At 34.3% G+C, this 24,964-nt stretch overlaps 1 protein-coding gene across 2 annotated transcripts; it reads right to left on the bottom strand.

Annotated features, from left to right (window-relative positions):
- Nucleotides 1-3,735: 3,735 nt before the first annotated feature.
- On the bottom strand, nucleotides 3,736-20,065 carry LOC131637713 (probable lipid phosphate phosphatase beta). Of its 2 annotated transcripts, XR_009294392.1 has the most exons (3): nucleotides 19,243-20,065; nucleotides 4,659-15,931; nucleotides 3,736-4,070 (listed from the first exon to the last, which is right to left on the bottom strand). XR_009294392.1 is itself a non-coding variant. In XM_058908322.1 (2 exons), exon 1 carries the CDS (start codon nucleotides 19,922-19,924, stop codon nucleotides 19,244-19,246), a length of 681 nt encoding a protein of 226 aa, XP_058764305.1. In that variant the 5' UTR covers nucleotides 19,925-20,062; the 3' UTR covers nucleotides 3,736-4,070; nucleotide 19,243. The 2 variants fall into 2 exon arrangements, 1 of the variants encoding a protein (XP_058764305.1); XM_058908322.1 differs by lacking the exon at nucleotides 4,659-15,931 and having other exon boundaries at nucleotides 19,243-20,062.
- Between the last annotated feature and the right edge of the window lie 4,899 nt (nucleotides 20,066-24,964).

Below are 24,964 nucleotides of genomic sequence, written 5' to 3'. Positions count from 1 at the left end.
GCCAACCCATACTCCTATAATATTCCTTCCAAGAAATTGGATCTAAATTATCATTTCTCATCAAATCAAATTAGGTATGTAGTATATATTATCTTTCAATATTTACCCATAAGTAAATTATATTGTAACAATATATTGTCAGTAACATATGGGACCAACCCATGTCAAAGTCACAAAATGTGAATGGATGAAAAGGGGTTTAAGGTGAAATGTGGTGATTTGTTGACCAATTGAAATTGAAACATGATCATGTGGGATGGTATGAAAATTAGGCACAAAGAAATGGTTGTGGATTGCATGAGTGAGAATGCATGGGGGAATTTATGATTGTAACTTATCATAGAAAGATGGGTCGGTGATACATTTTTGCATGTGGCCTTCTATCATAGCCCTTGTGTGCACACAGACATGTAGCCTTGCCCACAACTTAGCTACCTACATAGGGACAAATTCTTGCAGTGCTTATTGGGACCATCTTTTTCAAAAGTTTATTAGTTTAACCATCACTTTCCAACTAACCAAATTTGTTCAATAATAGAGATTATACCGAAATAAAAGACAAACAGACAACAAAAGATGTAAAATAGACTCTCGGTTAATACAATTCAGTTGAAAATTGTAATGATATCTAATCGTAAAAACACGTATTTGAATTTACAATAACATACTTGACTCGAAAAAATAGATAGATAGAAGTTTCCGTTATTTTCTTAACTAAGATGGCATTTGATTTCTTTTTCAACTACCCGACCAAACAAATTAAGCTTATAATTAGTTGGACAGAAGCAATAATCACAAGTTACTTATGCAGTTCTGTGCCTTGGCAAAAGTTTTTCTCAAATGTAATTTATGTCATGACATACATAAATTAATGAGTAAAGCAAACAATGGCATCTTCTCTTCTGTGTCAGTTAGGTACATTATTGCAGACAAAAGAAAGATCCTTTTTGAATAATTTCTACAAACTTATGGAGCCACAAATATTATGACAAAATTCACATCCATTTAAAAATCTCGCATTTGCGAGTGGACACGATTATGATTCTCTACAGTCACATTTGAGGATCCTGCAGATTGTGTGATTTATGACCGCAAAGGATTCAAATCCGATAAATCGTCTATATTTTAAACGCAATAAATATATTTCTCATGAAATGAATTGTCATGATCGAAATCAACAATTAGGACTACAATTAGGACTGCCAATTGTGAAAATGCGTGACACATCAAAATTTACAAATTTTAAAGGTGAATGTGATTTTAAAGAGACATTAAATTTTCAAATTTTAAAGGTGAATGGTGATTTTAAAGAGGCATTAAAAAGAAAAGGTTAGAAAAGAAAAAGGACCTATGAGAGGTCTAGATGATATATGATAATTAGTGGGGCAAGAGGAGACAGATTTCAAATGATGCATATACTGTCTTCATCTCTTTGAAACTCTTTCTACCGTTTTGATTTCCACATGGTGTCAGTAATCTTTCTCACCTGAACCTCTCTGCCCAGTTTCTTCGGTTTGTATAACAGTGTGATATATTTGGATACATGGCAAAATTAGAAAGACAAGTAAAGTCCTGCAGTTTCTGCATCCAATATCCAATTTGGATGAGTGGTCCTGTCCTCTATTATAGCTTTTTCAAATGAGTAGCATCAGTCCAAAAATCTGTTTAATGTTTCCACACCCAAATGCACACAATCCCCCAAAATAAATATCGTACAAAAACAGAGAAAAAACCTCACATGATGGTTGCATGACTTTCTATGACACCAATCAAAATACACAATTCAAATGTTGACTATTACCTCACCATCATGAGCCATCTTCATCATACATCATTCATGCAGGCCATGCATGTTCAAGATTTCAATGCTTATCTTTGTTTTGGATTAATTAAAATATACATGTGGTTTGAAACCAACACAAAGACCCAAATAGGTGCTTGTACGAATGAACTTGACAGCCACCAAATTATGAGTATTGAATTGATTGAACCAAAAGCAGTACCACACACTATATTTGGTTAATATACGGAGGGGCTCACCCTGTTATAACAAAGCCCGTTTTCTAAGAACTGAGGTTTCAGGGTTTCCTTTTTCATGCAATGTCTACTCTTCAACACCTTTTATGCTGACAAGGATGTACACACTAGACAGTACTTCATCTGTTCTACATAATCATAAAATTCAATACGTATTGTTTGACCAACTGCAACTGCAATAGCATATGAGTTTAAACGCAACAACAAAAATTTCAACCAAGCCTAATTCTACTAAATGAAATCGGCTAAATGGATCAACTTTCGCTACAATGTTATATTCAGGACCATGTATAAGTTCAAATAATTGGTAAAAAAACTAAAACAACAGCAATCAAAATCAGAAGAGTGAATGAATAGAATAAGTGTTCTCTGTTAAAAATTCAAAGCAAATGGGAAGAGTAAATACACAAGTAAATAGTACAATAATAATTCATTCATTTTACCCCTAAAAAAAGCACTCAAATGACTGTATTTGTCATTTATTTTTCAAGGCATTTAACATTATTCAGCATCAAGGACTATGTATGAATCATTGCTCCTACAAGAAATCGTTTAAAAAGTTATTGGTATTATTATTTTGCAGAGAGGAAGTTTCTCATTACTGAGGGAACAATAATGCAGGAAAAATATCAAAAGCAAGAAAGAATATGTCCCACAAAAATGCAAATTTCTAACCACTTTAAATCTTGAGCATTAACTTAGTATTCATGTTCACAAAGCAAAATACAGTGCTTCGTGTACGTCGTAGGCCCCTCGAGTTATAGTGGATTCCAACACTGACCTGTTTCAGCACTGTCTAAGAAAATGATTTTCCTTAAAATCTAAGGCGGTAATAAACATCACAAATTTAATGTAGATAGATACAATTATTTTAGCAGCAAAGCAAGAAAAAAAAAAAACAGACATGAAAAGAGAGAAATTTTCTGTGGACTAATATGAAAGAAGGTGAATGCTTCCTCCAAATTGATACTGTGCGCTTAAAATTCTCTTGGGAGTTAATAGTATGAGCCCCCACATGTCAAGTCAATAAAACAGAAAATGACTAGTTTTACTCGTCCTTTGGTGTGTTCCACATGCAAATAATATCAACATCCTAACTGTGGTAATGATGCTGCCAGCACAACATAACAACCACCGTCTGCGCTAATGTAGTAAGTTTATGAATATTTTTTCCAAATTTGAGAGGAAAGCAAAGAGGGATCAATCGGTCTATCAAATCAAAACCAACTTATCTGATAAAAAAGCATTGCTCACAGTAGGAGAGGCACATGCAAAAGAAGCAACTGACCTAACAACTTTCTATCCTTCAATTGTTGATGGGTCTAAGTTTCAGTTTATGGTTGGCACCAGATACATCACACAAATTTTTAAAAAGGGTCCCTTGAAGTTAACCCTTCTTTAATCAAATCTAATAGACTACATGATAATTATTATTAACACAAATGCTAAATCTTATCCTACTGAACTTGGGAAGTGGGAATTGGAGGTAGACCAGACAAAAACTAACACCAGAATCACATAAATCAGCTCCAGATTCCTAAGACTATACAGAAGGAACTGTTTTGGTGTCAGTACCTCTGCAAGAAAAAAAAGAAATCTGACAGAAGCAGAAAATTTGAGCACTAGACAAGGGAATCAATGCATGCCACATATCCTTTAGTGTGAATGGAACATAAGACAAAAAATGTTGCAAATAAATTAAAAACAGAGCTTCTTTACCGTGGATATGTCACATGTATAAATTTATTATTTACAAGCATATAGGGGAGAGTATAGTGAAAGAAAAAAGTCAAATTCCAAGGAATAAATAAGAAACAACAATGAAGCTAGGGAGCTATTTTAGCTAATGAATGAGGAAAGAATTGAGACCAAGTAGTATTAGCTGGATGTTGGTCATATAGGTGTTTACAAATTACTTGTGAGAATCAGGACTGCAATGTCCTAAAACATTCATATCTTCGTTATCAATTGGATCCCGATTAGAAATATTTGATCCCCTCAAATAGCATAAGTTCAATGCGCTCCATGAGAACCTAAGACAACACAAGGAAATAAGCAACAGTCATCAGATTCTGCATTGTTAATATTATCCGTCTAATGGACAATCAGCCATACAAGTTACACTAAGTCAAATGCTTCCACTATTGTGGTTATGTTTGCAGAGCACCAAACCACATTTGTTATGGTTCAAAATGTGAATTAGTGATATTAGAAAATGTTTGAAACTTCAATTCTTAAACACAATCTGAGATTGAAATGCATCTTTGAAATAAGAAACTCTATTTAACTTTCAGATTCAAGTGGAAGAAATCCAAATAGAAATCACTTCACTTTAAATCTGCTTTTAACCAAAGTAATTCTATAAATCAAGTTCATTAATTTACATTCAATCATCTTTGTATGTACTAACATTTTAAGATTTTAAGACTCGCAAGAGAGAGAAAGACATAGCAAATGGTTAGAAGTACAGACAAAACTCTGTTGGAGAAAAGGAAAAGGTGATCATTATAGTTGTCACTGTTAAGCCTATTTCATAGGCAACTGTTAAGAAGCCAATCTGAAAAAATAAAGATAAAGAAAAGGAAAAGATGCACTACAAGAATCCAGTCGACAGACTTTACTAAGAACCTAATACACAGCCTCAGGCTTTAACAAACATGAACCATCCTAACCAATGCCATCTGCTCAAAACCACATGTGCACGACCAAAAGGCTGTCAAGAAGAATACCACTCAACAATTCAAAAATAAATTTTATAAAAACTTTCTTTTTCCCCCACTCTTCTGTGACAGATGAACACTTATCATGCATTATAATGCTTCATTTGGATTCTCTCTCCCACTTAGTGTTTAACACTCTGTCTTGATAAACTCTATCTCTCATGTAAGCAACCTCATAATTGGAGTAAGGGCCACACTACACTTGACATGGGCAATAATGATATAGTCCTTTTACCCTTATATAATATGTTTTCTTTCTAATTTTCCCAAGCTAAGTCATCCCACTAACGAGGAGTCTAAAAAAAAAATAAGTTAAAATGGATTGAAATGTAAAGATGAGAACAGTTAAATTTCTAGATCCTAAAAAGTAAATTTAAGAACATACGACAATTGAAAGTGATATTTGATAATTATAACAAGGAGCGGGAGAAAAAACTATTTAGAACAACAATAACCAAGTCTTATCCTATTAAGTAAGCTTTATCCTATTAAGTGGGGTTGCCTACATGAAACAAATTACGCCATAATATTCTATCAAAGAACATGTTTCTATCCAATTTATTAATCTCGAGATCTTTCTTAATAGTTTTTCTTATTGTTTTTCTAAGTCTTCCTCTACCTCTATTTGTTTTACTCTTTTTCATCTGATCTACTCCCCTTACAACAAAACCTACAGATATCCTATCTACATGCTCAAACCACTTAAGCCTATTTTCCAACACTCCCTCTAATATTGTCATTAACAATCATATCTTGTCTAGTACAAATCCATCACACCATCATTATCTATGTTACACTTACTTTATTCTCATGTTGGTTCTTACCCCCCAACATTTTGTCTCATTCAACATCGCAGGTCTTACCGTTGCTTGATAAAAAAATTCCTTAAGTTTTGAGCGGTACTTTTGTGTAATATAAAACCTTTAAGACCCTCTTCCATTTCAACCACTCAGCTTGAATTTGATGGTTTACATCTTCTATTTCTCCATTGTTTTTTATTTTAGACCCAAGATATTTAAACTGCGTGAATTGGTATAATATGGTCTTCAACTTTCACCTCTTGGTTAGAAACGCTTCTCTTTTTTGCTAAACTTACATTTCATGTCCTCCGTTTTACTTGTGCTTGAGCGACAACCATATGTTCTAAGACTTGTCTCCAAGTCTCCAACCTCTCATTTAAATCCTCATCCACCTCTTCAAGTAAGACTATATCATCTACAAAAAACATACATCTCGATGCTAGCTTTTGGATGTGTTTTATGAGCACATCCAAAATTAAATAAAAATGTAAAGGCTTAGGGTTGAACCTTGGTGCAAAACTATTGTTATGGGAAAATCGTCTGTCCCTCACTTCATGTTTGCACACTAATCGATACCTCATCATACATATCTTAGATAACTCGAATACAAGCAATCTTAACCTCTTTCTCCTCTAGGGTTTTCCACAAAATCTCTGTAGGCACTCTATCATACGCCTTCTCTAAGTCAATGAAAATTAAGTGGAAGTCTTGGTTAACCTCCTAGGCACAAAACCAAATTGATTATCAATAACTTGAGTCTCTTTTCTTAGTGTTTGTTCAATCGCTCTTTCCCATAACTTCATGGTAAAGCTCATAAGTTTAATGCCCTTATAATTTGCACAATTTTGGATACCCCCCTTGTTCTTATAGATTGAAACTAAAGTGCTTCTCCATTCATCCGAAATTTGCTTTGACCTCATAATTTCGTTAAAATTCGATGAGCCATTCAATGCTTCTATCTCCAATAAATTTTCACACTCCAATAGGTAGCTTGTCTGGTCCAACCGCCTTACTATTACTCATCCTTTTCAATGTTTTCTTTTACCTCGTTTTTGAATCCGACGAAAGTAGTTATAGTTTCAATCCTCTTCTTTAATGTTAAGTCTGTTAGAGTCTGGTGAGATATTATATCCTTCCTTAAATAAATTATTGAAATACTTTGCTCACCTATCCTTTATATCATTTTCCTGAACCAAAATTTTTCCTTTTTCATCTTTAACACACTTCACTTAATTCAAATCTCGTCTTTCTTTCTCTTTCCTTAATAAACTTATATATAGATTTTTCTCCCTCCTTGGTCCCTAAAGATTGATGTTATCCGTCAAAAGCTTGAGTTCTTTCTTCACTCATCGCCTTTTTTGTCTCCCTCCTATCTTTCTTATACTTTTCCCAAATTTAGGGATATTTACACATAGCCCATTCTTTTAAAATATTCGTTTTTTTTTACTATGACTTTACTTTGGAAAATTTTTGTTCCACCACCACGATTCTTTACCCATAGGTACAAAATCTCTAAATTATACCAACATTTATATCGCTACTTTCCTAATCACTTATGTCATTTTACTCCACATATCATTTACACTTTCATGTGGTTGTCGAAATCCCCCTCCAAGATCTTGTGTTAAAACTCCTTTGTTTTTCACTCTTCAATTATCACCACTTGACTCGTGGAACTCCCATTTAATTTATTCTCTTTATTCTCCTCTTGACTCTTACATCCATAATCAATACTCTAGGTTAAATTTTCTCCAAGTAAAACTTTACAATTTAAAAAAAAAATTCTATCTGAGGTCTTATTAAAAAAGAAATATATAAGAGAACATATCTCTCACTCTTATATGTGACAAATGTTGAATATAGATATGAAGTTAATTCCAAATCATCTACTGATCCGCATCCTTTATTGATCCGCATCCTTTATGACATAATTCTTTCCTTTTATATACATAGGAATTATAGGAGTGATTAAAAAAAAGAATTAATGTTAGGAGGCTTAGTCTGTCTCCTTCCTATTGTTTATATATACATCTTATGTAACACTATTGGTAGTTATTATATACATCTTATGTAACACTATTGGTAGTTATTAGAGAGATTAGTACATAATCAACAGATTATGTTTTGTACAGCTCATGACAGATGTCTCCTTCTACCTTTACCATATTTAGAATTAGCATTTATAGGGAGAATAATTACCTTGATTCTCAGTCTAGATTAGTGTTTATTAGTATGTCCCTCAGTGTACTCAAGTTCGAGTGTTGGGTCTTAAAATCTTACGATCTTACATGTTGAAGTTGCCTTTTAGCGCTACGATTTGAGAAAAAACTTTTTTCGTGCACTTTGTGATCAAGATCGAGTGTTGGGTCTTAAGATCTTAAGATCTTACGAGCTGAAGTTTCCTTTTATATGACTATCATGATACGTGAATATATATTAATATCTTAGATGATTAGACTTGTTTGTTAGATTTATGTTTTTTGAGCTACTTATTTTGAACAAAGTCCGTGCTGAAGTTGCCTTTTATATGACTATCATGATATGTGAATATATAATATCTTAGATGATTAGACTTGTTTGTTAGATTTATGTCTTTTGAGCTAAGTATGAAATACCCCAGCATTCACCCAAACATTCTTCACCTAAGTATGAAATACCTCAACCATTTAGGACATAGCATGAAAACCACCATCTGTTCAGATCACAACAATTCGGCTGAAAGGTCCTAATTATTTTCGCTAGTCACAGTCTGTTCGTTTGTATCTAAGGGGAGAAAAAAAATTGGATACATCAATGGAGACAAGAAACAATCAGACAAGAAAGGCCAAACTATGACACTTGGGATGCTCAAAATTTCATGGTCATGACATGGTTAGTCAATTTCATGACTGAAGGGATAGGTGCAACCTATCTCTCTTATGCTACTGCAAAAGATCTTTGGGAAAGTCTCTCAGGTGTACTCTGATTTAGACAATAAATTCCAAATTTATGAATTAACTCTCCAGCTTGGAGAAATTCGACTAGCTGAAGATTTTGTCACCAAATGCTTCAATTGTCTCGAGCGTATTTGGCAAGATCTAAATATATTCAATATATATGAGTGGAATTCCCCCGAGGACTGCAAGCACTACAAGAAGATGATGGATGTTAGTCGTGTCTTCAATTTTTTGTTGTTGTCTCTGTTGTGCCTACATCCCAAGTATTTTTTGTTCCAAATTGGATCCTAAAAGTGAAAAATGTGTTTTTCTTGGCTATGCTTCAAATTATAAAGGTTACAAATGTTTTAACCCAATAAACAAAGAAATTTTTTTAAAAGTATGGATGTCTAACTTTGTCAAAAATCAACCTTTCTTTCATTAAAAATTATTTTCAAGGGGAGAATCATTGTACTAATAAAGAAAATAATTTTTGGTAAACTTTACCTACACTGGATGATATTGAGACAACAAATCATCCGAATGCAAAGATAATGGAACCTAGAATGCTTAATCTTGAATTGTCGGATAATATAGTGTCTGAAACTAGGGGAGAAACACTAATTAAGGATCATAATCCTCAAAGTGTATGTCTGAAAAAGGTTATCAAAAATATCATCGGTTAGTAAATAATTCTCAATATTACTCTATAGAAATTAATTGTGTTGATTGCTCACTTAACTTTTAATGTCCTGACTTGTTTATCACAATATCACCTATACTTACAATTTAAGCTTGATGTGAAAAATGACTTAATCATATGAGGACATTCTCCACAAAACAATACGCTTACAAATCATCTTAGTTTTCTTCAAAATCATCATCAATTAGTAATAAACTCTCAATATTACTCTATAGAAATTATTTGTTTTGATTGTTGATTAAAATTCATCGATGCATCTTATTTAGTCTGTGAAGAGTCATCTGAGATTTGTACAAACTGGAGATCTTGAAATATCCACGAAGCGCCTGCCTTCAGCGATAACTCCAATATCTACCTATTTTACATCATCAATAATCTCTACGTCAATCCAAACTACAATAACCTTTCCGCCAATCCAAACTACATCAACTACCCATGTTACTACACCAATAACAATAACCCTACAGAATCCTCATTCTTCAGAAACATTTTCTTATCATGCTATTTCATCCCTTCATTCTGAAGATGTTGTGGTAGGAGATGAAACCGAAATTGTTCATGCAGCTACTTCTCAATATTGGGATGTAAATGTTGTTACTAAGTAATTTAGGATTAAAGTTTCTTTAAATAATTTAAATGTATTACATAGTTGAGTTATAAAAAAAAAATTGTTTATTTTTTTTTTATGAGATAGAAGAGGAGGGTCATATTTCAAACACACGTTTATGTGTGGGTCATAATAATAATTAGATAGAATTCAAATCGTCTCCCAGTAATCATCTGCTCGTTTGTTAGCAAGGTATTTAGGTAGAGTTGTTAGATTGTTTCAAGACTTTTCCATAATGTTCGATAATTGGAAGGAAATTCCAAGTGATTATAAAACAAAGTTTTATGATACAAAGATAAAAGTATCATTAATAAACAACTAAATATTTTTTAAATCACTTGTCAAAATCGAACATTACGAGAAAGTCTTGAAACAACCTAACAAACCTATCCAAATACTTTGCTAACAAACCAGCAGATGATCGTACTGGGAGACGATTTGAATTCCATTTAATTATTATCCTCGTTTAATCAGGAGTTTTTTCAATCAAGTATTATACACATAAATGTGCATTTGAAATATGACCCGCCTCATATATCACACAAAAAAATAAACAAAAAATGTCATAACACAACTACGCAATATATTTAAATTATTTAAAGAAACTTGAACCCTAAATTACAATCTAATAACATTTACATCCCAATATTAAGAAGTAGCCACATGAACAACTTTGGTCTCGTTTTCTACTACAACATCTTTAGAGTGAGGGGGTGAAATGTCATGATGAGGAAATGTCTCTGAAGAAAATGATGGTTATGTAGTTTAAACTGGCGAAGGGGGTTATTGTTGTTTTTGGTGTAGTAATATGGATAGTTGGTATTGTCTGGATTGACAGAGGGATTATTGTAGTTTGGATTGGCAGAGGGATTATTGAAGATGTCACATAGGTAGATGTTGGAGTTGTCGCTGAACGTATTCGCTTCTTGGATATTTCAAGATCTCTAGGTTGTACTAACCTCGGATGACCCTTCACAGACCGAATAAGATGTATCAATGAATTTTAGTCAACAATCAAAACAATTAATTTCTATACAATAATATTGAAAGCTTCTTACTAACTGATGATGGTTTTGAAGATGACGAAGATGATTTGTAAGCGTATTATTTTGTGAAAAATATTCTCATATGATGAAGTCATTCTTTTACAACAACCTTAAACTGCAAGTATAAGTGATAAACAATTTAGCATACTAGGAAGGGGATTGTGTCTCATAGAAGCAAAGATGTAGAAATATTTACATATGCGAATAGGTATGGTCCAGTGACAGGTCAGAGGTCAACAAGCGAGTATTGCTCATTCGTTTGGGGGAATATAATAACTTGGAGAAGTAAGAAACAATTTGTGGTTGCTAGGAGCAGTGCTTAAGCTAGGTTCAGATCCATGACTCGTGGAATTTGTGAAGGAATATGGTTACAAAGGATGCGTGAAGAACTTAAAGTCCAAACTGATTACACCATGAAATCTATTGTGCGATAATAAAGCAACCATTAGTATTGCAAAAAATCTTGTACACTATAACAAAACCAAACATGTGGAAATTGATTGACACTTTATAAAGAAGAAGATTTATGATGGAATAATGAAAAGTAAGCACACACCTTCAAATCATCAACCTGCGGACATTTTGACCGAGGTGTTACTTCGAGCAAACTTTGAGAGCTTAAGATTGAAGCTAGGCATGATTGACACCTATGACCTAACTTGAGGGGAAGTGTGGAATATGGATATGGAATTAATTCCATATCATCTACTGATCTGCACCCTTTACGACATATCATAACAACCACCATATGACAATAATTCTTGCACAGAAATTCAGGAATTGATATCCCATTTATTTACATATTCATGACTCTTTCCTTTTGTATTTATAAGAATTAATGGTAGGAATTAATTGTTAGCTTTGTCTATCACCTTCTATTTATAGCAAGGGAAATAAAAATAATATTTCACATGAAGAAGCATCTATCATCCTAAAGCATGCATTATGGTAAGACCAAAAGACGACAAAAAAATCTATGATGGATTTAGCCTCTGCATTTATCTCTTCGAGACCATACCCCTCACGCATACCCTTAAAACCAATGGCTACACTTCCTACATGTCAAATTTAGATCCTCTCCTAGGAAAAATATCTCTCTTTGGAGTATAGCCTTCTAAATTCTTCTAAAAGTTTACTTTAAGGTGTTCTGTTAACCCAACCTAAGGTATGTAAGCACTAATAACATTAAAGGTGTTTTTTTTCATTACAAATTTCAGGACTACGATCTCATCTCCAACTCTCTTTACATCCACAATATTTTTCTTCCACTCCTTGTCTACATTAATCCCGGCCCTATTTCTCGATCTAACTTTGTGTACCAAATCTCAAATTTTGAAATGTCTAATTCTTTCACCTGTTCACTTAGTTACTGGTAGGCACGTGAAATTGATCTTCCTCTTAAGCATAGTTTCCACTATTTCCATAGATTTTCCGGTAAACATGCCAATAGTTCATGTTCTAAAGCAAATCCTACTCTCATGAACTATTTTTTTGAACCATACTAAAATATGGGAACCTTTCCTAATTTTTCACTGCATTCAGACGGCAATGCAGTGTCCCTTGCTCATTTGTCATTGTACTCTAACCACATTATTATATATTTAATCCAAGTCATAGAGATTCGACAAAGTTTTACATTGGTTTAGACTATCTAACACAACCCTCTCTTTTTATTTGCGCTTGGGACCGACTAAGCATAACAAAGATAACATAGGCAGGATTGAAAAAAAAAACTATTTAAACAAATTACGTTCATGAAATGGTTTTAAAGAAACAAATAATCTGTATTTCTTTGATATATCAGTAAGTAATACATGAAAGGTATTTATAGAATACAAGAACAAATCAATAATCCTAATTCTGGCTTGAGAATCAGAGCCATTATTCTCCCTTTAAATGCTAATTCTAAATATGGTAGAAGACAACTAATTACTAATTCTTAATAGCTAATGACTGATTATTATTTACAATGAATACTATCCTGAGCTGTTTAACACAAAATCTGTTGATTCTGTACTTATCTCTCTAATAACTTCCAACATTCCCCCTCAAGTTGGCATGAATATATCATTCATTGCAATCTTGCTCACCATATCATCAAATTGTCTCTTATGAAGACTCTTTGTGAGAACATCTGCTACTTGACTTGAGGTAGGTACATAGGACATACAAATTTCACCACTGTCCATTTTTTCTTTGATGAAGTGCTTGTCCACTTCAACATGTTTCGTTCTGTCGTGTAGGACAAGATTATAGGCAATGGAAATAGCTGTCTTATTATCACAATAGACTTTAATTGGTGTTGGGCTAGAGACCTTTAATTCCTCCATAAATTTTTTAATCCATAATACTTCACAAAAACCATGGGCCATTGAGCGGAATCCAGCCTCTGCACTGTTCCTAGCTACAACATTTTGTTTTTTACTTCTCCATGTAACTAAGTTTACACCTACAAAAGTACAATAGCCTGAAGTAGACCTCCTATCATTTATATTACCCGCCCAATCAGCATCTGTGTGAGCTTCCACTTGTATATGCCCGTTGTTTTTTAACATCAATCCCTTCCCTGGAGTTCCTTTTAAATATCTCAATGTTCTGCAAATAGCTTCAAAATGAGTAGGTCCTGGTGCATCCATAAACTGACTTACCACACTTACTGCAAAGGCTACATCAGGCCTTGTATGAGACAAATAATTAATCTACCGGCCAGTCGTTGGTAGCGTTCCCTATTTACCACTTCATCTTTAGATGCTGCCTTCAGTTTTACATTGGGATCCATTAGTGTTTCTGCTGCTTTACACCCTGTCATCCCTGTTTTTGTGAGTAAATCAAGTATATATTTGCGTTGGTTGAGAAAGATTCCCTCCTTAGACCTTGCAAACTCCATCCCGAGAAAATGCTTTAATTTTCCAAGGTCCTTGATATCAAATTCAGCTTCAAGTCTTCTCTTTAGATCACCTATCTCGTTAACATCATCTCCTATCATGATAATGTCATCGACATACACAATTAAAATAGCAATCTTACCTTCATCTGAATGTTTAAAGAACAATGTGTGATCTGCTTGACTTTGGGTGAAACCATGTTTCTAAACAACACTTCCAAATCTTTCAAACCAGGCCCTTGGTGATTGTTTTAATCCATATAAGGATTTTTTTCAATTTGCAGACTTTGTCCCGTCCAAGATTTTCTTCAAATCCAGGAGGTAAACTCATATATACTTCATGTAATTCTCCATTCAAAAAAGCATTTTTAACATCAAATTGATGTAGTGTCCAATTGAAATTTACTGCAAGAGAGAAGAATTCTGATGGAATTAATCTTAGCAATAGGGGCAAAGGTCTCTTGGTAGTCTATACCATGAGTTTGAGTAAAACCTTTTGCTACTAGTCTTGCTTTGTACTTTTCTACGTTTCCATCAGCCTTGCATTTCATTGTAAAGACCCATTTACATCCAACTGCCCTTTTGTTACGAGGTAGAACAGTGATGCTCCAAGTATTATTTGTCCTTAGAGCATCCATTTCTTCTTTCACTGCTAATTTCCAATTCGGATCACCTAATACTTCTTGAATAGTTATGGGCACAAACAAATTCGAAATCCTAGACACATATGCCTTGTGAGTGTGATAACTTGTCATATGACAAGTAATTAGACATGAGGTGTTTAGTGCATGTTCGAGTACATTCCTATCAGCAATTGGGATATTAAGGTCAGGAATTTTTTTCTCAAAGCAATAGGAAGATTCATACCAGGAAAAGACAAATAGTAAATCATTGGAAGAGTAAGATGGATTACCAGATGAAGAACTAGAAGGTGAAGTTTCAATAGGACCTTCACTTGGCAAATCAGATTGGATTTCTTCCAGAGAGACAATTGAATATGTAATACCTTTGTGAAACCTTTTTCGGACATACACTTGAAGTTGAGGATTATGATCCTCAATCAGTTTTCTCCCCCCATTTCAGACATTATATTATCCGACAATTCAAGATTAAGCAGTCTGGGTTCTGGATGATTTGTAGTCACAATATCATCCAATACAGGTAAAGTTTCCCAAAAATTATCTTCTTTATCAACACAACGATTCTCCCCCTGAAGAGAACTTTTATTAAAAAAAAATGTTAATTTTCAACAAAATTGACATCCATACTTTCAAAAAAATTCTTTGTTATTGGGTTAAAACATTTGTAACCCTTTTATTTGAAGCGTAGCCAAGAAAAACACATTTTTCAGCTTTACGATCCAATTTGAAACGGAAAATATTTGGGATGTAGACATAACAAAGACAACCAAAAACTTTAAAGGGAAGATCCGCAATGATGCGAGATGTGGGAAAATAATTTTGTAAAACTTGCACAGGAGTCTCATATTTTAAAACACGAGATGACATTCTATTTATGAGGTAACAAGCAGTTAATAAGGCATTTCCCCAAAGATATTTAGATATACATTCATAGAAAACATAATAGCTCTAGTAACTTCGAGAAGATGTCTATTTTTTCTTTCAGCAATACCGTTTTGTTGTGGAGTATCACAATAAGTGGATTGATGAATTATCCCCTTAGCTACTAGGAATGTACTTAGATATTTGTTGAAATATTCAGTGTCATTGTCAGACCTTAGAATACCAATCTTAGTTTGAAATTGGTTTTCAATCATTTGTTCCACTTCAGATTTTTTTCTAAGAGATAAACCCAACACACACGTGTATGGTCATCAATAAATGTCACAAACAATTTTTTTTCGGAAATAGTTTTAATTTTTTAAGGACCCCAAACATCACAATGGATTAAATAAAAAGGTTGCGAAGCAGAATAAACTTTTGAAGTATAAGACACATGATGATCTTTAGCTAAGTGACAAGCTTCACAATGAAATTGTGAGGAATTTATTTTTTTGGAAAATTTTGAAAATAAATACTTAAGATAAGGGAAACTAGGATGGCCTAATCTTTTATGCCATAACATAACTTGATCCGAAACAGGAGGTAAAGTTTCACTTTTTAAACCAAAACCATTGCATTTCCAAGAGGAGTTTCATCAAAGTAATACAATTCATTCATCTCTCTAGCAGTTTCAATCATCTTCCCCGAGTTCTGGTCCTGAAAAACACAAGTGGAAGAACGAAAAATGACAGAACAATTAGTGTCCTTAGACAATTTATAAACAGATAGAAGATTGCAAGCAAATTTAGGAACGTGTAACACAGATTACAAAGTAATTTGCTCTAAAAAATTTATGCTGCCTTTGCCTGCAATACTAGAATAACTACCATCAGCAATCCTTACTTTTTCAGACCCGAAACAAGGGAAATAGGAATTGAATAAATGAGAGCACTCGGTCATATGTTCAGATGCCCCTGAATCTATTATCCAAGGGTTGGAGTGGTCTTGGACAGATAATGCCCAAGAATTCTTACTTGTTTGTGCCATAGTTCCAACAGGAACATTAGGTGATGAATTGAACTTTAGAAGTTTAAAAAGGTGATCCATTTGCTCCTTAGTAAATGGAGACGAGTCAGCCTCATTGGTTGTAGACGTAGGGCGGTCACCAAACCTTCCAGCCTTTCTATTATTTAGCTTACCATGTAGTTTGAAACAGTTTTGTCGAGTGTGACGATTTTGACCACAGTAGTCGCAAACTAAATGGTTCTTGTCACCACCTCGTGGATTAGTGAAAGGTTTGCGATTGACTTGAGGAACAGCCAATGCGATCCTTCGACTGGTGGAGGGACAATGACATCCTTTTTTCCAAGCATCACCTGCCTGCGACTCTCTTCGCGACGCACTTCAGCAACTACTTCACCAATTGGAGGGATAGGATTCCTACCAAGAATTCGGCAACGAACCTCATCAAACTCAATATTTAGACCTGCAAGAAACTTGAAGACACGACAAACATCCACCATCTTCTTGTAGTGCTTAGTCCTCGGGTGACTTCCACTCATATACATTGAATAGATCCAAATCTTGCCAAATAGACAATTGAAGTATTTGATAACAGAATCTTCAGCTTGACAATTTCTCCAAGCTAGAGAGTTAATTCATAAATTTGTGATTGGTTGTCCAAATCGGAATACACCTGAGAGACACTTTCCCAAAGATCATTTGCAGTAGCATGACAAAGATAGTTTGCACCTATCTCTTCAGTCATGGAATTGACTAACCATGTCACCATGGAATTTTCAGAATCCCAACTATCATAGTTTGCACCATCCTTGTCTGGTTGTTTCTTGTCTCCAGTGATGTAACCAATTTTTCCTCTCTCTCTAAGATACAAACGGACAAACCGTGACCACCGAAAATAATTAGGACCGTTCAGTCGAATTGTTGTGATCTGAACAGGGTGGTTTTCATGGTATGTCCTGACAGATTGAAGTATTTCAGTTTTAGGTGAAGAATGTTTGGGCGAATGCTGGGACTCGGTATCAGACGAGTGATCAGACATTATGTGGGATGGAAAAATAAAAAAACGGAAGCCAAAGAAAAAAACCTAAGGAATTCTTCCAGCAACTGATACCATAAAGAAACAAATAATCTGTATTTCTTTGATATATCAGTAAGTAATACATGAAAGGTATTTATAGAATACACGAACAAATCAATAATCCTAATTCTGGCATGAGAATCAGAGCCATTATTCTCTCTTTAAATGCTAATTCTAAATATGGTAGAAGACAACTAATTACTAATTCTTAATAGCTAATTAATGATTATTATTGACATTGAATACTATACTAAGCTGTATAACATTTCTTCCAACAGGTTTAAAAAAAAAAAGGGAAAGGCACTTTTGTAGTTTCAGTGAATTAACCTTTTATCACATGCATAGAATGTGTACAAGAAAACTGCACATTACACCAGTAGTTTCTCCATTATATTGATATTTCGTACAATCAAATTTCAAAAGAGCATTTCTCAAGCTCAACTATGCTAAACACATACACATCAAAGAAGCATTTTTAATTAAATAAATTGTAGTAACTCTTTTGTAAAACATTTCTTTCACCAACTAAATTAGTATTTTCCCGGGGAGGATGCTTTAGAGGAATATGGTATTATCAGTAGAGTTTATTGGCAGACCTAGAAATAAATGACGGAAGCAAAACAAATGCTTTTTATAGCCAGTATATCCAACAAATGTTCTTTGCCGGTAGTGATAGAACTCTCATAGAGGCAAAATAAGGATTGCGTAGATAAATATGAAAATTCAATAAATAAAAAGATCCAAACTCATTAGCAAATACATCATCCCATTATTAGAAAAGGTGTTTTATATTGAAACAAGGACAGATATAAACGAATTTATTATCTATCAGATCAAAGAGTTAGACTCATCCCAGCTAGCATTTAGCTTCCCTAACATTTCAACTTCATTTTCTTGCTGCAACCTATCCTGCACCTTCCACTATAGGTTTTAGTAAGGTTCTAAATGGTGATTGCAGTAGCAGTTTCATATGGAACCTTGATATTGCATCAAATTACGGACAAATGTGTACAATACAGTCGTGATGCCTCTGAGGAGACCATTAAAACCATTACAGTAAGACCACGATTGCTATGAATTTTACTCTTTATATACTAATACCATAGTAGTCAATAGCGGCGCTATCCCATTATAGCGTAGCAGAGTGGAGGCCGGCCGCTACGGGAAGAGTCTTAGCGGTGCAATACACAATAGCGGCAACTATAGAGAAAATAGTAGTTAGCATGGTCGGAGCGGTTTTTGTCCCACTATCCCTTTCCCCTTTGAAAAATCGAAATTACCCCTTTAATTTAAAACGTTTTAAAGGTAATTTTGAGTTTTTCAATCAAATTTGAGATGAGACTCAACCCTAACCTTCCTTCACCAATGTTTGGGCACTTTAGTAGTTTCAAAGAAAAATCACAAGTTCCTCCTTCACCTCTCTGTGTACTTCGTTCTTCCCTCGCACTTCATATGTTTATAATTATTATTTATGTAATTTGTCCATAAAAATAATCAAATAGTGGCCGCTCCGCACCGCTATCCTGCTATACGTTATCCCATTTTTGGGGTCGGCTCTCCGCGCAACTATCCGGGATCGACTACTACGACTAAAACTACTACATATGATGTTGATCTCTCAATCTCTCTCTGTGTGTCTATGTCCCCAGCTTGCAATTTCTTTCTATGACAAATTTGAATGCTAACTTCTCTTTATAAGCATATGAATTCAACCTAATTATCTATTTAACCTCAACCTAATTCGCTAAACAACAAAATGGACATCGATATTTTTGCCAAGAGAAAGATAACAAGCAAGTGTAAACTGCAGCATCAATCCTACATAGTAGATGTGATTAAACACTAAACACATGTAATTAAATTCAACCATTTTCATATAATCAAGATAGCAATAGAACTGAACAATTCAAAATCTCAATATTCTTACCTCAAATCAAAACACTGAAATTGAGAAAATGCAAGGTGAACAAAGCTTCCAGAACACCGATGCAAGCCCCGAATCCGACATCGAGAACATAATGCCTTCCAAGAACAACCCTAGAAACAACCGTCGTCAGAGCCCAAGACCAAACCGCAGCAACTAACAGATTAATCGCCATAGCTTCGTCTCCCTCCTCGATCCACCTTTGAATGAGCAAAGCAAGCCGCGGATGGCTAGGATCAGCGACAGCTTCAACGATCCGAGCGCGGGAGAATGAAAAGATCGACGCAATGAAACACACTCTGGAGGAGTGACCGCTCGGAAAGGAGAATTTATCAACGGGAACAACCGCGTTGTAGTCGCCGTGGATGGCGTATGAAGGACGAGGTCTACGAACTAGGAACTTGAGGAAGCCTATGAAGATGAGATCGAGGAGGGAACAGAGGATGAGAGGGAGGAGGAGGTGGGGACGGAGCGGAGAGTGAGAGGGAGTGGCAAAGAAGAGTGAGAGTGTTACAGGGAAGAATAAACGGAAATCGGCGAGGTGTTCTAGGGAGCGGAGGAGGGGTTTAGGGGCGAGGGGACTTGTGAAGGTGTGGATGTAGCGGGAGATGCGGTCGTCAAGAGATGCGATGCGGCGGAGTAACGGTGGGGATACGGCTGTGGATTTGCGTGGTTTACGGCCCATTGCAGTCGCTGACAGGGCTATTCAGAAAGAGGTGGCTGTTACTGATTGGACATGTGTTCTAACGAACCTGAACGTTTAGGCGTTCTCAACGACGCCGTTTTGTGGTTTATTATTTTTTTTAAGATCTTTTTTACCTGTGGGCTAATTCAGCAAATTGCCTTTTAAAATTGTACTAGCTGTAAAGTTACAAGTTATGACGATGATGAAATCTAATAGAGATTTTTTATTTAATTTTCTTTAATGTCTCAAAAAGATTATAATAAGGGAAAAGCTAACATGTGCCCCAAGAGCACAAGTTAATGAGATATTTATAGAAATATTTTCTTAAAATGCGTGGATTCAATGCATTGAAAACTTTAAAGATGACTTTATTGTATTTAATTACATTTAATAATCAATAAAATAACTAAAAACATCAAATACTAAAGAAAACTCAACTAAATAATAATTAAAATAAAATAACTAATTCTATTTTTATTTTTAACTAATATCTAAATTCTGGTAACAGCACAAATTAGAATAGCATATGGCATTTACAGACCCTGAACGGATTAAGACTTTCATGTGGCAAGTTAAACACGATAGCCTTCTTACCAACATACGGCTCAACAACATGAATTTGAGGGACTCGTACTACTGTGACTGCAACAATACTCCCGAAACATGCTGCACGTTTTGAGGGATTGTCATCAAGCTAAATATGTTTGGCTCTCGCTTTTACGAGAGAAATCGTATACTAACTTTTTTCTTGCAAGTTTAGAGTATTGGATCCACATTAATCTAAACATCAATCTCATCAGCAGCTCAACAGAGATCTGGAGCGCTCTTTGGGCTACAACTTGTCATGCCCTTTGATTTTGGCGAAATAAAAGGATCAATGATGCTAACTTCATCATGTCATCAAATCTGGCTGAAGACATCCTGAGACGGGTTCAGGAATACAAAATTAGCCTTATTTCTCAAGGTGTCAATAACACAAAGACGAGGAAATTAAAGCACGTTAGCTGGACTCCGGCTCAGGAAGGTTATGTTACCCTTAATGTAGATGGAGTGGCAAAGTCTAATGGTAAAGCAGGGTGCGGGGGTTTAATCAGAGATTGTCACGCCATGTGGATTGGAGGTTTCTCCAAAAACATTGGTGTGTAGCATGTTTACTGCGGAATTATAGGGGATTTTAGAGGGTATCAAGTTTGCGCGTATGAAGGGCTACACGGAGATAGGAATCCAGACTGTCAATAAGTGTATTACCACTGGCACTAAGAAGAATTATGTAAAGGTAAAGGAAGGGAATGGCGTCTACATTCAAATTCGACATTACCTTTCAACAATGAAGGATATCACCATTTCGCATGTGTTCCGTGAAGCTAATCAGAGCGCTGATGTTATGGCTAACAAAAGTTTGACTCATGATATACGAAGTCAAGTTTATTCAGTTTGTCCCACTGAGTTATTAGAAGTGATCGCGAAAGATATTGTCGGGGTCTCCAATCCCCGAATTGTGTTAGCTTAGTTTTCCTTTTCTTTTGAGCCTTTGGCCCTCCTTTCCCACAAAAAAAAAAAGTCAAGGTAATTAGTGAATATAATTGTCGGCCTAAACTTGATGAAAAAATTGATGGCATGGGTAAAGAAAATGATATACCAACATCTAATGCAAAAAAAACAAGGTTTCTTGCGGAGAATGCCATCAGGGTCGGCCCGATGCATGTGTAGAAAGTGCTACAGTACGGGGGCCCAAATTTTGGAAGGCTCTAAATTTTTAAAAAGTCAATTTTTTTTTATAAATATTAATCGAAATAAATAAAATGTTATAATAAAAATCTAATAAATCAAAAAAATGCTATAATAAAAATTCAATACATACAAAAATTGAGATAGATCAAAACTCAAAATTAGTATAATTAAATATATTATTGATTAATACATAAATATAATTTTTATGTGTCTTTTTAAATTATTATAATTTTATTTATATTTTAAATTTCAGCCCATTTTTAAAATTAGGATGGGGCTTCTGCATTGATTGGGTCGGCCCTGAATGCCACCAACCTATGATTATTGAAGCCTAAGAGCCTAATAAAGACTTATCCAAGAATACCGGTGTCTGAGTTGAGTTGAAAAACATCTCTATAAATGATTGTATTGGGGTTGAAGGATGACACCCCATATATTTTTATGACTCTTTGTAACTAAATATTTGGTTGGTGCATTTGACCACCAACCATAATTTTTTGTTGCAACTTCTGCCAATTTCGATTTGAATTTGTTAATCCTTATGTTGTAATTTTATAAAATGATGACACTAATCATACCATGTGTATTTAGTATCTCTTTAAAAAAAGTTTATAAACATAATGACTTTTTAAATGAATTTTACCTATAAACAAAGTTAGTAATGTGTTGTAAAATTGATAGGATAACTAAAATTGCTTCTAAAGAGTTATTCATAGTTTAATATCACAACGAAATTTGATTTATGGGACAAAGAAAGCTTGCCACCCTTATTTATAAGGTTGGGAAAGGTTTTCTCACCAATCAAATAGAGTTTTTACCAAATTGAGTTCAAGAACCAAAGAGAGTTTTTACCGGCTAAGCTTAATAAGAAAACAGAGCTTTTCACATGTTGAGCTCGAAAACCATATAGAATTTTACCGGCTAAACTCTATAAGGAGACATAGATTTTCATAGGTTGAGCTCAAGAATCAAACAGCATTTTTATTGGCTAAACTCAATAACCAAAGAATTGATTCAGCTCAAGAACCAAACAAAAATCTTTACAAAGATATTACACAAGAGAAAATACCCCCTTTAAGTAAAATACAAAAAAATATGGTACATAAAAAAATCCTAATCTTCCATAAATAGGGATCCATCAGTGTTAGAACTTTAGATAAATAACAAAAACATTTTGTGAAGATCGATTAGCGATCTGAAGACTCCAACTCTCTACACATTTTGTAGTTTGCATTAGGTATTAACCCAAAGAGCTCGTCAAGGGAGGCCGAAAATGGGCTAACAAAGGATGGGACAAGCCTCTACTTTTTGTGACCACTAGTTAGGGTTGTATTTTTCTTCTTGATAAGGGATATCCATCCAAAGATGAAAGAATCATTGCATCCTCAGCCACGGTTGAAGGGCTTTTAGCCTTTCCAGAAGTCTGGCCTTTCCGTAGAGCCTTAACCTCGGAAACCTTTACCTATATATGGTCACAATATTTTTTCCAAGCCCTGATCTTACTTGCAGATGCCATAATATCTTGTATACTAATAAAAAGTTCATCATTTAGTTTAAGATGATAATGGACCAAAGCACGAGAAAGGTAAAAAGATTAGAAAACACACACGTCAAATTCTTGGCCCCTTATAATCTCCAATTAAAACTAGAGGGTAGCCACTTATTGCTCCCTCATCGCTCAACTTTTAGATTTACAGTCGTAGGAAAAATATTGATGTGGAGATTTCATTTTACTTTGAATGATAATCGTTGTCATAAATTTCAAAAATAAATTATTGAGATATCAAAACTTGAGTGTGAGTTTTGGAAATCTTTTGTCATGACAAATGTTGTATGTGTTTTTTACATATGCTTAACAATTATCATGACCACTCATTTTATTATGCTTGGATCTACACAAATCATGTGAGATTTTTTATTGGTATTACGGTTAAATTAGTTTATGTCAAGTGTCTTGTAAAATTGTTTTTCGCTTTACAAGTCCTCTTTCTTTATTTATTTTGCTAATAACCTAATAGTGTTTATTTGATGCATCGGGTCTTTCTCTATATCTAAAATATAAGAAAATAAGGTATTGTGGAAATCTCTCGTCTTCTATAATAATAAAAGAAAAAGAGGATGTTGTGGAAATCTCTCATCTGCCCTTTCCACTTATTCTACCACCTCATCAAATTGAGGGTAATTAGTGTCCAAAAATTATTTTTTTTCAACCAATGATGTCACTTTGTTCTATTTTAATCACATGTTTAATCTATTATGCCTCTTACATCCCTCTTCATTTTTTATACTATTATTTCTCTTTCTTTTATCAAGCATCTCCATATTCTTTTCCTCTTCTCTCTCTCTCTCTCTCTCTCTCTCTCTCTCTCTCTCTCTCTCTCTCTCTCTATATATATATATATATATATATATATATATATATATATATATATATATATATATATATATATATATATATATATATATATATATATATATATATATATATATATATATATATATATATATATGCTTCTTCCTTCTTCCTCTTTTCTTTGTTTTTTGTTCATATTCTTCCTTATTCCTTCTCCCTTCTTCCTCTTTTTTGTTTATCTTCTTCCGATGCAAGTGCAGTGAAGTTCTTCAAAGTTTTTTTTTCATTTACGCCGCTGCATCATCTCATTGTTCATGTTCTTCAAAGTTTTCTCATTTATGCTTGAGGCGATTTGAAGCTCATGTTTTGTTCCGTTTTACAAATATGCTTCCTTCTTCTTTCTTCTTCCTCTGTATCACTGTGGTAGATGTGTGGTGGCGGCAATGTGTTTTCGCCGGCAAGTGAGGTAGTGTCCGAATTCGAAATGGTTGTTGAGTTATATTGATGATCCAGCCACGGACGTGCTCCGACTGAAATGATGGTGATGCAGTCACAGTGTATCGTCGAACCAGTAACTCAGGAAGTTTAACAGTTTAGGCGATGGTGTTTACTTTCTTCGATGTCACTCATCTAATTCTGTTTACTGTTGTGTGAGAAATTTGTTGGAATATATTTATGGAATAAATTATGTGTTTGGCTTTATTTCTCTCTATCAGCTCTACTATTTTTCTGTAGGGTTACTTTGTTGTTGCCTTTATATTTTGATTATTCTTTACTCTCATTCTTTTTATTGTTTGAAAAATGGTTACGAAAAAGATTTCTTCTGCGAGTTCTTGCAAACTTGTCTTCATAAGAATAAAAAACACTCTATTGTTTCATGGTTAACAGTTTGTTTGAGTCATTAGTTTCTTGATTGATTGTTTTGTTTCACATCTCCAAGTTGTTGGGAAAAAATA

This window comes from Vicia villosa, linkage group LG1, assembly GCF_029867415.1.
Source record: "Vicia villosa cultivar HV-30 ecotype Madison, WI linkage group LG1, Vvil1.0, whole genome shotgun sequence".
NCBI lineage: Eukaryota > Viridiplantae > Streptophyta > Magnoliopsida > Fabales > Fabaceae > Vicia > Vicia villosa.
This window is presented reverse-complemented; position numbering and strand designations above follow the sequence as displayed.

Excerpts from the sequence above, each read along its gene's own strand:
- LOC131637713 (XM_058908322.1), bottom strand. The coding sequence starts at position 19,924 with ATGGGCCGTAAACCACGCAAATCCACAGCCGTATCCCCACCGTTACTC.